This window comes from Monodelphis domestica, chromosome 3, assembly GCF_027887165.1.
Source record: "Monodelphis domestica isolate mMonDom1 chromosome 3, mMonDom1.pri, whole genome shotgun sequence".
NCBI lineage: Eukaryota > Metazoa > Chordata > Mammalia > Didelphimorphia > Didelphidae > Monodelphis > Monodelphis domestica.
The window spans coordinates 481,600,344-481,616,790 of NC_077229.1; the positions used below are offsets into that span (position 1 = coordinate 481,600,344).

At 34.0% G+C, this 16,447-nt stretch overlaps 1 protein-coding gene across 2 annotated transcripts in view; it reads right to left on the reverse strand.

Moving 5' to 3' along the window:
• Nucleotides 1–16,447, reverse strand: part of MAN2A1 (mannosidase alpha class 2A member 1) — a 205,452-nt gene that overhangs the window by 101,437 nt on the left and 87,568 nt on the right. For both annotated transcript variants that reach the window (XM_007486486.3, XM_007486487.3), the window contains 3 exons: nucleotides 12,740–12,925; nucleotides 9,891–10,005; nucleotides 8,571–8,638 (listed from right to left, as the gene is read on the reverse strand). In XM_007486486.3, coding sequence (XP_007486548.1) covers nucleotides 8,571–8,638; nucleotides 9,891–10,005; nucleotides 12,740–12,925 — 369 coding nt within the window. The remainder of the gene's footprint in view (nucleotides 1–8,570; nucleotides 8,639–9,890; nucleotides 10,006–12,739; nucleotides 12,926–16,447) is intronic.

Here is a 16,447-nt window from a genome sequence, read left to right on the forward strand (position 1 = left end):
GCAAAATTTCCTTTTATTTACATCTGAAGTTCTTCTCTTGTCGAATTTGCTGTTTGACAGTGTTACTTGTTAGTTGTAAACATTATGTACCCTCAAATTTGTAGGAGTTTTATTTTCCCCCTTTATTTCTAAAATGATCCAGGGATTCTTTTGATTGACACTTGAATTCTGTGTTAAGAAGTTTTAGGCAGTTTTTTTCATTATAGCATTCAGGTTTTTGAACTTTTCATGATCTTCTAGGTACTCTATAATGCTCAAGTTTTCATTATTCATCCTGACTACAATATAAGATCAGGAGGTTGTTTTTATTAGCATGCTCTAATCATGGTTTTTTTCCCCCTCCTTTCTTCTAGTTGTTCTTTTGTTTCTTTGTATGATTTGTAATCATGAGGATTTCTCTTTTTGTCATAATTTGCCAAATGGAGTTTTTCTATTGTTCAAAAATTTTTGGTTATACATTGGGTTATATAAATGATGGGGGTGGTAGGAGGAAGACAGGTGACTCAGTAAATTGAGAGTCAGGCCTAAAGACAGGAAGCCCTGGACTCAAATCTAGCTTCAGACACTTTCTGGGTATGTGACCCTGGGCACCCACATCATTTAGCTCTCATTGTCTACCCCTACCCCTTACCCTTAGAACTAAGGCAGAAAGTGAAGATTTTTTTTAAAACAATGATAAAAGGGAGAGTTTTCAAGAAAAATGGGAAGACTCTATGAATTAAAGCAAAATGAGGAGAACCATGATAACAAGATGTTCAAAGACAATAATGTTGCAAAAAGTCAAACTATTTTGAAAGATTTAGGAATTCTGATCAGCATAACAACCAACTTTTTTCAAAGGACTAATGAAATATGTTATCATCTTCTTGATAGAAAGTTGAAAAGTACAAAACATAACAGTTTTCCCCACTTAGAAAATGCAATATTTAAAAAAAAAAATATATATATATATATATATATATATGTTTGCAGTATTGTTTTATTTCCTGTATTTTTTTTCTCAATGGAAGAGATGGATTTCCAGAAATAAGATAAGTAAAAACTTTCTGATTGAAAAAAATTAAGGAAAAATGATTTAAAGAAAAAAGGAGTTAGAGAAATAAAATTTCAGGGATTAAGAAAAGCTTTATGTCAAAGGTGATGTTAAATATGAATCTTGAAGGGATTCAGAGAGAGACTGATGAAGGTAGATATATACCAGGCATGAGGAAGAGCAAGAGCAAAGAGAACAAAGAAAGAGATGATGAGTATCATTTTAACAGTAACAATAACATACTATTAGACTTGAAAAGAGCTATACATATGTTTTCTCTTTGAGATGGAATGTTATGTGGGAGGAAAAAATTCAATTTGGATATACTATAGAGTGTAGGAAGGAGTAGCATATAAAATGATGCTAGAAACTTGGGGCCAAGTTCTGAAGGGCTGTAAGTCAATAAAGAGCCATTGAAGCTTACTAAATGAGAGGATAACAGATTCAGACTTGCATTTAAAGAAAATCCTTTTGGTAGCTTACAAGCTCACATATGGTTTCTCTTAATGGAACATGAACTCCTTGAAGTCAGGACTATTTAATTTTTCTTTCAGTATCCTTAGTAAGAAGCACGGTGTCTGATATGAAGTAAGGCTGATTCATTGACTAGCCTGTGCTTTAAGAATAGCAATTTGGCAGTTGTGTGGAGAAAAGATCAGAAAAGGAAGAGAAAGGAAACATAAAGGCCTAGTGGAGAATTATTACAATACATATTACAAAGGGATGGTTGCCTAACCTAAGGTGGTAGTCATTTATATGAATAGAGAGAACTGGATATAACTAAATTGTTATGAAGGTAGAATTAACAAAAATTGAAATAAATGAGGGAATGAGAGTGAAAACTGTAAGGTCAATAAAAAAGTGGAAAATCCATAACTAGGAGTTTCCTCTACAGAAATAAGAAAGTTAAGCAGGGGTACTGACTGTTATTAAATTCAAGATGTTTTGAGATGTCCAACCTGGAGATTTAAGACTTTTGAAAATTATCTTGAAAATTACCTTTGATATGCTCAAGTTGCCCTACTATGTGTAATAAAGATGTTCAAGATTGATTTTATTTACCTGGGGACCCAGAGTGAATTGGAGAAATTGACTGTCTTTAGGACCCATCTTAATCTGAAATTAGTCTTTGAAATCAACAGCCTGGCTGAGGTAACCATAGAAACCAGTTCTCTTAGTCCTGGAATACTAGACTAGAGTTGGGTTCCATCAGCCAGTGATTCATTTCATACCAGCTCTCATGGTCTCTCTGGGATAAGATAATCAAATGTCCTTGCTCTTCACAAAAACATGTCTGGGTCCCACACTTGGTTGATCATTTTGAAACTATTCAACCTTGACAAAGCATATTCTGGTTTTGATTTCTATATACCATGGTATCATCCTCAAGTCCAGGAAACTAATTATTTCATAATGGATTATTATGTTCAAGAATGTGTTATTGTACCCCAAAGGAATGTACCAGAGATGCCATTTGTTACTCTTTGTACCTGGGAATTTGTGATCCCCTGTTCTTGGGAACTCTCCACTCATATTACCAGATCACTGCCTGGATTGGCTCTTTCTAGTTTCTTCTCCCCCGGCTCCTTCTCCCATTTTCCTTCTCTAGAAGATTATTTAATTTACTCTGCTGTTTTTATACCAGGCACTTAGCAATAAGATAATTTGTTCCACATGAACACGTATATCCTTGTTAAAGATTATCTTTATTTTAAAGGTGCTGTATCTCTCTAGTATCCTTTTTGTTAGGGAAAAATGGAGGGGGCCTCTTTAGTCCTATGGAATTTGTGCCTCAGTTTACAGACTATAGGTGAGGAGAGAGATTAGGGCTGAATAAATATATCTAAAAGTGATGGGCACAAAAATGATAATTGAATTGATAAGGCCTGATGATCACTAAGATCACCAAGAGAAAGAACATTGAGGGAGAAGAGTACCTAGGAAAGAACTTTTTGGGCACATTCAGAGTCAGCAGATGTGACTTTGATAAAGATTGGGCAATTAAGCACTGGTCACAAAGTTGGGCAGAGAATCAGGACACAACTAGGACACAGGATTTTGTAATGGCACAAAAACATAAAGAGAATTTCAAATAGAAGGTGTTAAAACAAGACTTTTTAAAGTTAACCAAAAGTGTAAAAGAGTTTGAAAATGAAAGGGATTAAGATAAGGCCAATTTGACAATTAAGATATTGATAATTGAACCCCCAGCAGAAAACCAAATTAGAAATCCTAAAAATTAAGGGAGAAATTAATAAAATCGAAAGTGATAGAACTATTGATTTAATAAATAAGACAAGAAGCTGGTACTTTGAAAAAACAAACAAAATAGACAAAGTACTGGTCAATCTAATTAAAAAAAGGAAGGAAGAAAAGCAAATTCACAGCATTAAAGATGAAAAGGGGGACAGCACCTCCAATGAGGAGGAAATTAAGGCAATCATTAGAAATTACTTTGCCCAATTATATGGCAATAAATACACCAATTTAGGAGAAATGGATGAATATATACAAAAATGCAAACTGCGTAGACTAACAGAAGAGGAAATAGAATTCTTAAATAATCCCATATCAGAAATTGAAATCCATCAAGCCATCAAAGAACTTCCTAAGAAAAAATCCCCAGGGCCTGATGGATTCACCTGTGAATTCTATCAAACATTCAGAGAACAGTTAATCCCAATACTATACAAACTATTTGACATAATAAGCAAAGAGGGAGTTCTACCAAACTCCTTTTATGACACAAACATGGTACTGATTCCAAAACCAGGCAGGTCAAAAACAGAGAAAGAAAACTATAGGCCAATCTCCCTAATGAATATAGATGCAAAAATCTTAAATAGGATACTAGCAAAAAGACTCCAGCAAGTGATCAGAAGGATCATTCACCATGATCAAGTAGGATTCATACCAGGGATGCAGGGCTGGTTCAACATTAGGAAAACCATCCACATAATTGACCACATCAACAAGCAAACTAGCAAGAACCACATGATTATCTCAATAGATGCAGAAAAAGCCTTTGATAAAATACAACACCCATTCCTATTAAAAACACTAGAAAGCATAGGAATAGAAGGGTCATTCCTAAAAATAATAAACAGTATATATCTAAAACCAACAGCTAATATCATCTGCAATGGGGATAAACTAGATGCATTCCCAATAAGATCAGGAGTGAAACAAGGATGCCCATTATCACCTCTACTATTTGACATCGTACTAGAAACACTAGCAGTAGCAATTAGAGAAGATAAAGGAATTGAAGGCATCAAAATAGGCAAGGAGGAGACCAAGTTATCACTCTTTGCGGATGACATGATGGTCTACTTAAAGAATCCTAGAGATTCAACCAAAAAGCTAATTGAAATAATCAACAACTTTAGCAAAGTTGCAGGATACAAAATAAACCCACATAAATCATCAGCTTTTCTATATATCTCCAACACAGCTCAGCAGCAAGAACTAGAAAGAGAAATCCCATTCAAAATCACCTTAGACAAAATAAAATACCTAGGAATCTATCTCCCAAGACAAACACAGGAACTATATGAACACAACTACAAAACACTCGCCACACAACTAAAACTAGACCTGAACAAATGGAAAAACATTAACTGCTCATGGATAGGACGAGCCAATATAATAAAAATGACCATCCTACCCAAACTTATTTATCTATTTAGTGCCATACCCATTGAACTACCAAAATACTTCTTCACTGATTTAGAAAAAACCATAACAAAGTTCATTTGGAAGAACAAAAGATCAAGGATATCCAGGGAAATAATGAAAAAAAACACATACGATGGGGGCCTTGCAGTCCCTGACCTAAAACTATATTACAAAGCAGCAGTCATCAAAACAATTTGGTACTGGCTAAGAAACAGAAAGGAAGATCAGTGGAATAGACTGGGGGAAAGCGACCTCAGCAAGACAGTATACAATAAACCCAAAGATCCCAGCTTTTGGGACAAAAATCCACTATTCGATAAAAACTGCTGGGAAAATTGGAAGACAGTGTGGGAGAGACTAGGAATAGATCAACACCTCACACCCTACACCAAGATAAATTCAAAATGGGTGAGTGACTTAAACATAAAGAAGGAAACCATAAGTAAATTGGGTAAACACAGAATAGTATACATGTCAGACCTCTGGGAGGGGAAAGGCTTTAAAACCAAGCAAGATATAGAAAGAATCACAAAATGTAAAATAAATAATTTTGACTACATCAAACTAAAAAGCTTTTGTACAAACAAAACCAATATAACTAAAATCAGAAGGGAAACAACAAATTGGGAAAAAATCTTCATAGAAACCTCTGACAAAGGTTTAATTACTCATATTTATAATGAGCTAAATCAATTGTACAAAAAATCAAGCCATTCTCCAATTGATAAATGGGCAAGGGAAATGGATAGGCAGTTCTCAGATAAAGAAATCAAAACTATTAACAAGCACATGAAGAAGTGTTCTACATCTCTTATAATCAGAGAGATGCAAATCAAAACAACTCTGAGGTATCACCTCACACCTAGCAGATTGGCTAACATTACAGCAAAGGAAAGTAATGAATGCTGGAGGGGATGTGGCAAAGTAGGGACATTAATTCATTGCTGGTGGAGTTGTGAATTGATCCAACCATTCTGGAGGGCAATTTGGAACTATGCCCAAAGGGCGACAAAAGAATATCTACCCTTTGACCCAGCCATAGCACTGCTGGGTCTGTACCCCAAATAGATAATGGACACAAAGACTTGTACAAAAATATTCATAGCTGCGCTCTTTGTGGTGGCCCAAAACTGGAAAACGAGGGGATGCCCATCAATTGGGGAATGGCTGAACAAACTGTGGTATATGTTGGTGATGGAGTACTATTGTGCTAAAAGGAATAATAAAGTGGAGGAGTTCCATGGAGACTGGAACAACCTCCAGGAGGTGATGCAGAGCGGGAGGAGCAGAACCACGAGAACATTGTACACAGAGACTAAAACACTGTGGTATAATCGAACGTAATGGACTTCTCCATTAGTGGTGGTGCAATGTCCCTGAACAACTTGCAGAGATCCAGGAGAAAAAAACACCATTCATAAGCAAAGGATAAACTATGGGAGTGGAAACACCGAGAAAAAGCAACTGCCTGAATACAGAGGTTGAGGGGACATGACAGAGGATAGACTCTAAATGAACACTCTAATGCAAATACTATCAACAAAGCAATGGGTTCAAATCAAGAAAACATCTAATGCCCAGTGGACTTACGCGTCGGCTATGGGGGGTGGGGGGGAGGAAAAGAAAATGATCTATGTCTTTAACGAATAATGCTTGGAAATGATCAAATAAAATATATTAAAAAAAAAAAGATATTGATAATTGTGGAGAGAATGGTTTCAGTTAAATGATGATGTCAAAACCCAGGCTGTAGAAAGTTAAGAAAAGAAAGATAGGCAAGTAAATATGAATAATGTAAAAGGCAACCTGTAAAGGACAGTGGAAACAATCCATGACTGAGGTTTTTTCCAGGGCAAGATCAATGATAGGATCAGAGACAAGGAACTCAAAAGAATACTGTAGATTTGAATTGACTCCTCAAGGCATGAAAATGAAAAAGATAGGAAAAGTGTAGCCTAGCCAGTGAAGAGGTAATGGTCTACTTAAAAACTAAGGTGTGGAAGTTGAAAGTCACAGGCTTGCCAAGTAGAAAAAGGGTAGTAGATTAACAACAACTTACAATTTGATGAAGAAACTTCAGAATTCATGAAAAAAGAAGTTGTTCATTTATGGTTGATGGCATGAAATGGGAATGATTATTTCTGTAGGTAGCACAGGTGAGATGATTGAGGTCATGGGAAATGAGTTAAAATGGTGAACTGGAAAGTTTAAATATTTAAGGGTGTGTGTGTGTGTGTGTGTGTGTGTGTGTGTGTGTGTGTGTGTGTGTGTGTGTGTGAGTGTGTATTTTGCAGTCTCCTAGGAGATAGAAGGAATGAAGGAGGAGAAAAAGTCAATCACTGAAGAGAGGAATATGAAGATAAGAATTATCAGAATCTTAACTGGGTGGCAAATCCATATGAAATGAACCTCAAAGGAAAAGAGGATACTGAGTGATAATAGCACAGGGAAAGAAAGAAAGCAATGGATAAAATGCAATCAATATTGAGAAATGCTAAAAAGACAGGGAAGTACTGGAAATAGGGTACTGGAAAACAAGAAAAAGAACTGGGTTGTTAATAGAGCTCTAGAAGATGACTGGATAGCAATGAAAAATTTAACGAGATATGAAGAAATTACTGAGAAGAAACAAGAGTAAGAGCAGACATAGAAAAGAGGGAAAGCCCCTTCCCTCATTTGTTTTCTGGACTAAACAGCCAATGGCTAGATATATAAATAGCAGGAAAAAGGATAATATCTAGGGTAAAGCCCATTTTTTAAAAGTGTTTATAGGAACAGGCAATTGGAATAAATATTTTTAAGGAAAGAATAAAGAACTTCAGAACATTACCCAAGAAAATCTTCATAAAACTACCATAATCATTGCATTTAAATAATATACAATTAATCTAAGCCTACTCTTTCATTTTCACAAACACTGACCTTTATCACTGGAAGCTATTTAGACTTGGCAAACTGAGGCATGGCAATGTTGCTAACACAGGTACTTAAATCTCTAAATACAGAGTCACAAGTATGCCTCAAATTTTATTCTAGTCTGCTTAATAGTTTTTTTTTTGACATTGTCATTCAAATAAACAAATCTTTTTTAAATTTAATTCATCTGAAATCAATAACACTCAAAATGAAATTACTAATTATATCACTTTTCAATTTAACCTACAATTTACACAATATAATTAAGCGTGTCTTTATGGCATTAAAAATCATCATATAAAAATGAAATGAACAAACCAATTGGTAATGAAAGACTAATCAGAATAAGAAAAAAATTCTAAACAAAAATAAAAGTACAAATATTCAAGTATTTATCATTGTTCCAAATCAGTTTGTTAAACTAACTACACTATATTTGTGCCAACTATTACCTTCTCCATCCCCACCATTTACTCTATTATATGTCAGTAATTTTAAGGGAAGATGATACTGTCATCAGTGCAAAGAAGATGCCAAAGAGGATCACTATAAAATAAAACCCATGTTTAGGTAATCTCAGTTACCTCAAGCATTGGTTCCAATTGACTAAAGACAAATAATAATGTAAAATATATTAAACAATAAATTATTCCAAAAGATTTCATATGACAGTGATCAACACTAGAATTAAAATTAAGATTTTCTTCTTGAAACAAGGATATGTCAACATGTCAGTTGTCTATTGAATAGAAAAATGCAGTACAATTTTTATAATACAAGTTTTTATCCTAGAAGGTAACAAAATGCCCAATTCTATTCAAAACTCTATCTTGAGGAAATGAAGAATTGGCCTCAAACTTATAATACTGACATCATACTATTATATGGAACAAATAAGACACCAAAATTTAGTGAGTACAATATATAGACATTATATATTTACCTTGGTTGCATACTCAGTTTTATAATAGTTTTTTGTGGCAGACTATCTTGTGATTGTTGTTCACTCTCCTACAAGGATAAACAAGATACTTGATATTACTTTCAATATTCATGCTTCGTAAATAGCTTCTAGTATCTTATAATAGTAGTGAAGAATTCCTAGTGACAAGTAGACACAATATAAAAATTATTTCTCTATTCATGTCTAGTCTTATCAACCTTCAAATTTAATAATTACATAACACCAAAACACAAGCAATTAAAAATAGAAAACAGAAAAACCAGAGAGTGAACTGGTCATTTTTGAACCCAGGATAACCTGAGTATAAGTCCTGGTTTTAATAAACTGGTTGCATGCTGTAGGACAACTGATATAATTATAAGACTCACATTATATGCTGACTTCTTTGGTAGAAGGAATTTCCTTACCAGGCTGTTTCCTATACTAGCCAAATTACAAGTACAGCCCTTATTCCTATCCCAACATATATGTCTAAGATTTTATACTTTTTGTAGTCTGTAGTATATCCTTAATTTATCATAGATGATGGTGATGATGATGACGAAGAAAGCTAACATTTGTACAGTGTTTAGTATTTGCCAGGATTTTTACCTCTTGCTAAGAGATAAACTGTGCTGAGCTTTATGAGTATCATCTAATTAAATCCTCAAATTTGGAGCTATTATTGTCCCCATTTTGCAGATGAGGAAACTGGAACAAACGGAAGTTAAATGACTTTTCCAGGGTCACATGGCTAGTAAGTATCTTGAGGCCAGATTTGAACTCAGTTTTTCCTGACTACAGGAGTTTCCTGACACAAATATAAGCAATATAAAATGCAAATGTGCTTATAAAATATAAATACCTATCATGGTTCTCCATGTTTAGACAAGCCACATCTGGCCATGTAAAGGCAGATTTGTTGTGAAGTCATGAAGTCATATATCCAACTCTTCATGGCCCCATAAGTTTTCTTGGCAGTTCCTGGAGTGACCTGCCATTTTCTTCTCCAATGAATTAAGGGAAAGAAAGGTTAAGTGACTCGGCCAGGCACACAGCTAAGTAGGTGAATGAGGACAGACTGGAACTCAGGTATTTCTAACTCTATCTAGGTCCAGCACTCTATTCAACCATCCAGGATGAGGATGAGGATAGATTTACATATATGCAAATGAACAAAAAATGAGTCATAGTATAGCAGATAATAAGTAAAGCTGTAATTATGTTTTAATGTCTTTCTTTAATTACTCACTTACACTAAACAAGAACTTAGTTACATGTTTCAAATTAGAAAGAAAATTCCAAGATAAGCAAACTAACCATCCGTAGGAAGGGAATGGATGGGTTATAGCTGTAGGCATCTTTGTCCTTCAGAATAAGAATATGAGCAGAATCTCTGATTATTATCTTCAAGTTCATGAAGGAATGGAAAAGTCTGTAAAGAGAAAATTTACCATTCTGAGAAGTCAAATGGCAAAAAAAAAAAGTTTCTAAAGCTTATTATTAAAATGACCAGACTTAAAAGTTTATCATACATATACATGCAATCAAAGGGAAAAAGAACCTATAAATTTCAAAAAATTTCTTAACAAAAATCCATTTTTAGGAGAACAAGAAGTATAAAAAGGAAACAGCTTTATAATTTTTGTTGTAATTTCAATAAAAAAAACTTTCAATAAAAATTTCTCTATAATAGTTATACTTTCTGCTTATATAGCTCTCTACAATGAGAAATAATGTTCACAATGAACTTTCTCATTCACAAGATCCTATCAAAATGTCATCATATTATTTAGTAACAAAAGTAGAATCTTAAAATCTCATTTTCAGCAAATAGTAAGTAAAAAAGGGATAGAGAACACATTTCTGAAAAGTCTTCACCATATCTATAAGCCAGCAAATAATTAGTCATTTTTTAATATGGTCATAATACTCTGGAGTTAATATTTCTTCAAATATTGAATCCACAAGAAGCTTAAACCGAAATAAATTTACTGAATCACAATACTACCATATCTATTTAAACCTTTAAAGAAGCAAATATCTAGAATATCTTGATCATGTTTAATCAAGTAAACTCCCAAGTCACCAAAAATTCTTTCTTTCTCTAATTCACCACCAATTCATTCAGTGCAGGAAAATGTCATACTTTTTGAATTCCTTTTATTCTATTTATGAAAATCATCTTTTTTCTGTGAAGAATTAAGTATCTGGAGAAGTCAACCAAAAATATTTTCAGAATAATACAAATTCTATTTGGGAAAAGTAACTCCCAGGTAAAGTTTTCATTCAATATACCCAGGTTTTTGACTGGAAACGAATGTTCTCACATTTGACATACAGAAATGTGTATAGCTCATTGAAGAAAAAAAAAATAGCATCAAAAACCTTGGAAACTAGAAGCATTAATAACATTTTATAATCCATAGGCGAAGAGATGACACATGAAACAGATAAAAGGAGGGGGATGATGTTTTATCAGTAGCCAGATAGAAAGTTCAACAGCAATATTGTAATGATCAACTGTGAATAAGTTAGCCATTCTCAGCAATACAACGATTTATGACAATTCTGAAGGTCTTATGATGGGGAAAAAAAAATTTCCCTCCAGAGAAAGAACTGATGAAGTCTGAATATAGACTTTTTTTTAAAGTTTTGTTTTTCTTGTTTGTTTGATTTTTGGTCTTTCACAACATGACTAATATGAAAATATGCTTTGAATTACTATACATGTACAACCTATATCAAAATTGCTTGCCATCTCAAGGAAGGATTTAGAGAGGGAGAGAAAAGAAATAATTTGGAACTCAATTTTTTAAAATGAATGTTAAAAGTTGTTTTTACATCTGATTGGGAAAAAAATTAAATTTTTCAAAAAAGGAAAAATATATGGTAATCTAAATTATAAACTAAAAGGCCTTTTAAATGTGGAATTATATATGTGAATTAAATGCATAATTAGTATTTATTATAGTTGGGATAGTGATGTATGCTATACTTATGTAGGTGTACATTTTCTAATAAATATAACTTATTTTTACAACTTTTCATTACATTAGTAATGATATAGTGATATGCCATTGGGGGGGGAGGGGGAAAGAACCTCTTACAAGTAAGAAGGGACCTTTGGGAGCAACACGTTCAAATTTCCATCCAAAATGAACTTTTTATGAGATGGGTACACTTCAGTACTCTATAAAGCAGAAAAATAAAAATTTTCATAATTCCTTTGAAAAGTTCATCCCATGTTCAGTTTAAATCTTCTCTCTTATAACTTGCATTTAATGGTTCTAGTTCTTTTTTTTAAAGCTAGGTTGCTATGTAAAAGGAAAAGTCTACATCTTCAATGTGAAAGCTTCTTAAAGAGATATAGTACGTTAGAAAAAGCAACCTATTTAGAAATAGAGAAGGCTGAAATCTCTGTTATTTATTTATTTGTGATCTTAAACAGTCACTTTACTGCTCAAGATTCCAGCTTCATAATCTAAAAAATTAGGGAGTTGGATTATAATGCTCTCCAAGATTCCCCTCTAACCCTAAATGTATGATCATAAGAAAATATCTGATGAACATTATTACATCTACATTCTCATGCTAAGCTGTCTTCTATTCTTTTTTGATATCTATCATTCAAAATAATCATGATTATTTTGATCTGTATACACTTTATTTTCTCAACTTACCCTTCAAAATGTGGTCTAAGAATAATTCCACTAGATATTACTTTACTATATAGGCAGTTCTCTCAATATTTGCTTTCACAATACATTATTTAATATATATTTTATAATAAATCCTCAGTCAGAACTCCACTTCCCCATCCTCTGCAATAATATTCCTATGGAAAAATATGAACTATTTTTATAACAAAACAGTTTTTGGCAAAGCACTGAATTCAAAAGTGGGTTATAGTAGTACTTTGTCATTATATTTCATAAGAAAGATTTAAATATCACCCTGAATTCTGCCCATCAAAAAAAATATTTGAGATAATATTGTCCATGCAACTTTATGTACATATCTCTGCACACACATACATACATATATACACACTCAGGTAGATAAGTACTTTTGTATTTAAAAAACTACATTAAAACCAAAATGCAAATAAAATAACTAAAATTATCCTTAACATCTATATAAAAAATAACTTTAAAAAATTACATTACCTAGTGCCATAATCCACAACTACCCAATCTTTAGCAGTCCCTGTAATGGCATCATGATGCTGAAAAAGTCCAAGATTCCTTCTGGCCTCGGTAAGTAACTGATAATGTGATGATGAAGGGAATAAATTTGTCTTCTTATATTTCTGAGCTTGTAATCGTGCCAAAGAGTAAAGAATCTCAGTAGCCCTAATAGTACAAAAATAACACAAAATATATTATGAAATAATAGAAAATATTTGTATTTTACAAAGATTTGCAAAATAAGACATTGAAGTATGTAGTGGAAAACACTGGATTTAGAATGAAAGGATCTGGTTTCAAGTTTTGTCTTGGTATTAATGACTCATGTTTCCTTGAGCAAATAATTTTCTCGTTAGACCATAATTTCCTAATATATACAAAAGGGCTTTTATTAATCACTACAAGTCTCCTTCAGTTAAAATTCTATAATCTAATGATTCTATGACTTCTTTAGACAAAAATCAATGTTAGCAAATAAATTCTTCAATATAGCAATTCCCTATTATATATATATATATATTTTTCTCCTGTGGTGATCTCATCCAATACACCAAATCATCTTTATGCACATGGCACCCAAATCCAGAAAAAGACTCTCTTCTCTTGGACTCTACTCTTGATTTACCATGGCAGCTGCAAATTTCTAAATCACTGGTTCCCAGCCAGATTATTTTCATCCCTGCTAAACTTTCCTCTCTAGAAAACTTCTCTTTCTATTGAGACTAACACCGTGTTCTCACTCATTTGCATTAATAAACTGTAAGTAGTCTTAATTCTTACCTCCTCATTCCTCCTATATAAAATTTCTTGCCAAGACTTATTGAATCTACCTCCATATCCAATATCCTAGTTCAAGGTCTCATTACCTGTGCTTTGTACTACTTAATTTAACTTAATTGATCACCCTGCATTTAGTTTCTTATATCTACCAATATGGCTAACAAAAGACATTATGATGAGAAAGAAGTCTGATCATTTCACTTCTGTGCTCAATAGAATTCTTCAGTGTCTCATTAAGTTTTCTAGGATAAAATTCCCATGTCAAAATTTATTAAGCCATTTACTCTAAATCTAAATTTAGAATCTAAAGCATTCACTTACTCTTCCATTCTTATTTCACACTACTCCCTAATGTTCTTTCCTACTGAATTTTCTAAAAATTTGAAATTCTATGACCCATTCCCAAGTGTTCCAATTTGTGGTGCCCCCTTTTTATAGAATTCATTCTTCCTTTAAAAATCTTTTAATAAATTAAATCTATGAAAATGTGAGCATTTCCATATAAACATAGAATGCACAGACCAAAAAAGGATTGTATATGAAATCATGAAACTCCACATCATTATGCTATAGATTATTTATCATTTATTAAAAGTATTTTAATAGTATTTGAATTTATCCTTAGGTGGCTAGAAAATTATTTAACCAAAAAGCTTACTATAATGCTGAATATTCAGGGCCTTCCATTTCTTTTAATGCTGGTGACCTCAGAGTCCCTGGGGTACCTGGTCTTTCCTGGTCTGAGCATTGCTGCATTACACTGGCCACTTTTGTTCTTGGTGGATTCTAAAGTTTCTAACCATCCTAAGAGACTAGCCACAAGGAAGCTTTCTGACTACTCTGTAGCTCTCAGGGAATCATTTCCCTCTTCCAGTCTTTGACAGAGCCCTTGCAAGCCACCCAGAGTTCTCTGGCCTATGTCTGGTCATATTGGAAATGCTTCTTTGCCTGTTCTGGCACTGGCTTTCCTGGAAGCTCTCAGTTTCTTGGTAATTTTTTGTGGAGTTTTAGGGTAGATTAATTGTCATTTTGATCATATTTCAGGTTTTTTTAAGTAGGTACATTAGGATCTGACCAATACATTTCAAGGCCCTTCAAATAAGTTGAAAATCACACTCAATAGTAAATCCCATTATTTAATAAGTATTTCCTATACAAACATACCAAGGAACTTTACAGCTTTTTTAGGCTTCTCAGAATTACACACATCATTATTCCTATACTTCGTGGTCATTATTAATAACTAAATAGTATTAATGAAACAAAGGGAAGCATTGCTCTGACATGGACACAATTTGTGTAAAAGAGAACTCAAGACTGATGTGGAAGCTAATGTTTAGAACAACATAATGACCCACACTAACACTTTGCAGAACAAGAATGAGCATGATTGGGAGAACTGTGAGACAACACAACCACGGGAAATGGTGTGGATTTATCACATAATTAAAATTTTTATTTTCTGTATTTTTCAGCCTTTATTTTTTTGATTGCCAATAACAAATATCTGAATTTGTGTATATCGAGTTCATGTAAAACAAGAGTCCTACTGTGTGTTGATCTCAGACCAGGTTCTGCCCTGGTCAGCTAACTACTGGTTTTCAACTCACAGTGTAACATCTTGTTACTGGCCCAATATAATCCATCCTATCCCATCCCCAACACTAACCTATTACAAAGTCTGCCCTAGCAATTTAACAACTCAACTAACACAGCCCTAACCCCACAAAATTGTTGGGAGTTGTGGTAGAGGCATGGAGAGAGAGAGGACTTATAAGCCAAGAGGCAAGAAACAAGCTGGGGATCTGACCTGCCTGTCAATCAAAGAGGAAGGTTCCAAATGGAATGTTCCCAGGAGTGGCAGTTGGGGGGTTTCTGGCTACAGAGAGGAGAAGAAGAAACTTGGCTTTTGAGTTGGTTGTCTCTTTGAAAGTTGAGCTGGCCAGGAGAAACTGAGAGATTTTGGACTTTGTTTTCTCTCTAGGGTTGAAGCTGAGAAAGGAGGCAAGCCTAACTGTAGGGGCAAGAAGCTGAACTGTTCTTATTAGCTTTTCTGTCTCAGACTGAAGGACCCTTTGGGGGGCTTCTGAAAATAGGCTGAGAGATCCTTGGTGACTTTGTGAAGAAGAAGAAAGAAGATTTTAAACAGCTGTTGTCCTCAATCTCTCTGTCTTAGAATCATAGTTGATGACTGGACTACTTTCTCAAACCCTCAAATTCTCCCTCATTTTAGATTAGGGACATCCTCATCCATGTTACCTCTGTTTCCTATTCTGTTATCCCAATAAATCCCTTGACTTGAAAAAGAAAAAGAGTATCTTTATAGTTTACTCAAGGGGGGAGGGAAGAAGCCAAAGGCATCAAGAAAAACTGGGAGGTGAGGAAGGCAGGAAGGAGAGGGTTGGGGAAGGAGGAGGTTAGGGAAGATACATTGATCAATCAGCCATCAGTAGGGATCAATAGGCAAACCCCAGAACATTCCCCAGAGCAGTTCCCCAGTGCAGCATCCCTGTACTAGCATTCCCCAGCATTTCTCATTCCTATCTCCATTACAACCAAGCAGTTTCAGGTTCCCCTATAGCAGTTCTTTAGTAAGTCAGAGTACATCCAGTTAGTGCAACAAGAAACAGTTTCCCCTCAGTTTACATTCTCTATTTCAGAGTATAAAATGAAGTTATACCTTTCAGGCATTTTGTATACCTTGAAACTAAAAAAAAAAAATGCAATCTATTATCCTATGATTTTTTAAGAAATTGAATATTCCTCCATCTAAAAATAAGGTCATATCTTGTTTCATCTCTCCATAGACTTTTATTTGCTAAACCTATTCTTTGCCCTCATTATGATATCCAATCAAGTTATTTACCACCTTCACTCCTCCACTCTTGACCCCAGAGTTAATGAGTT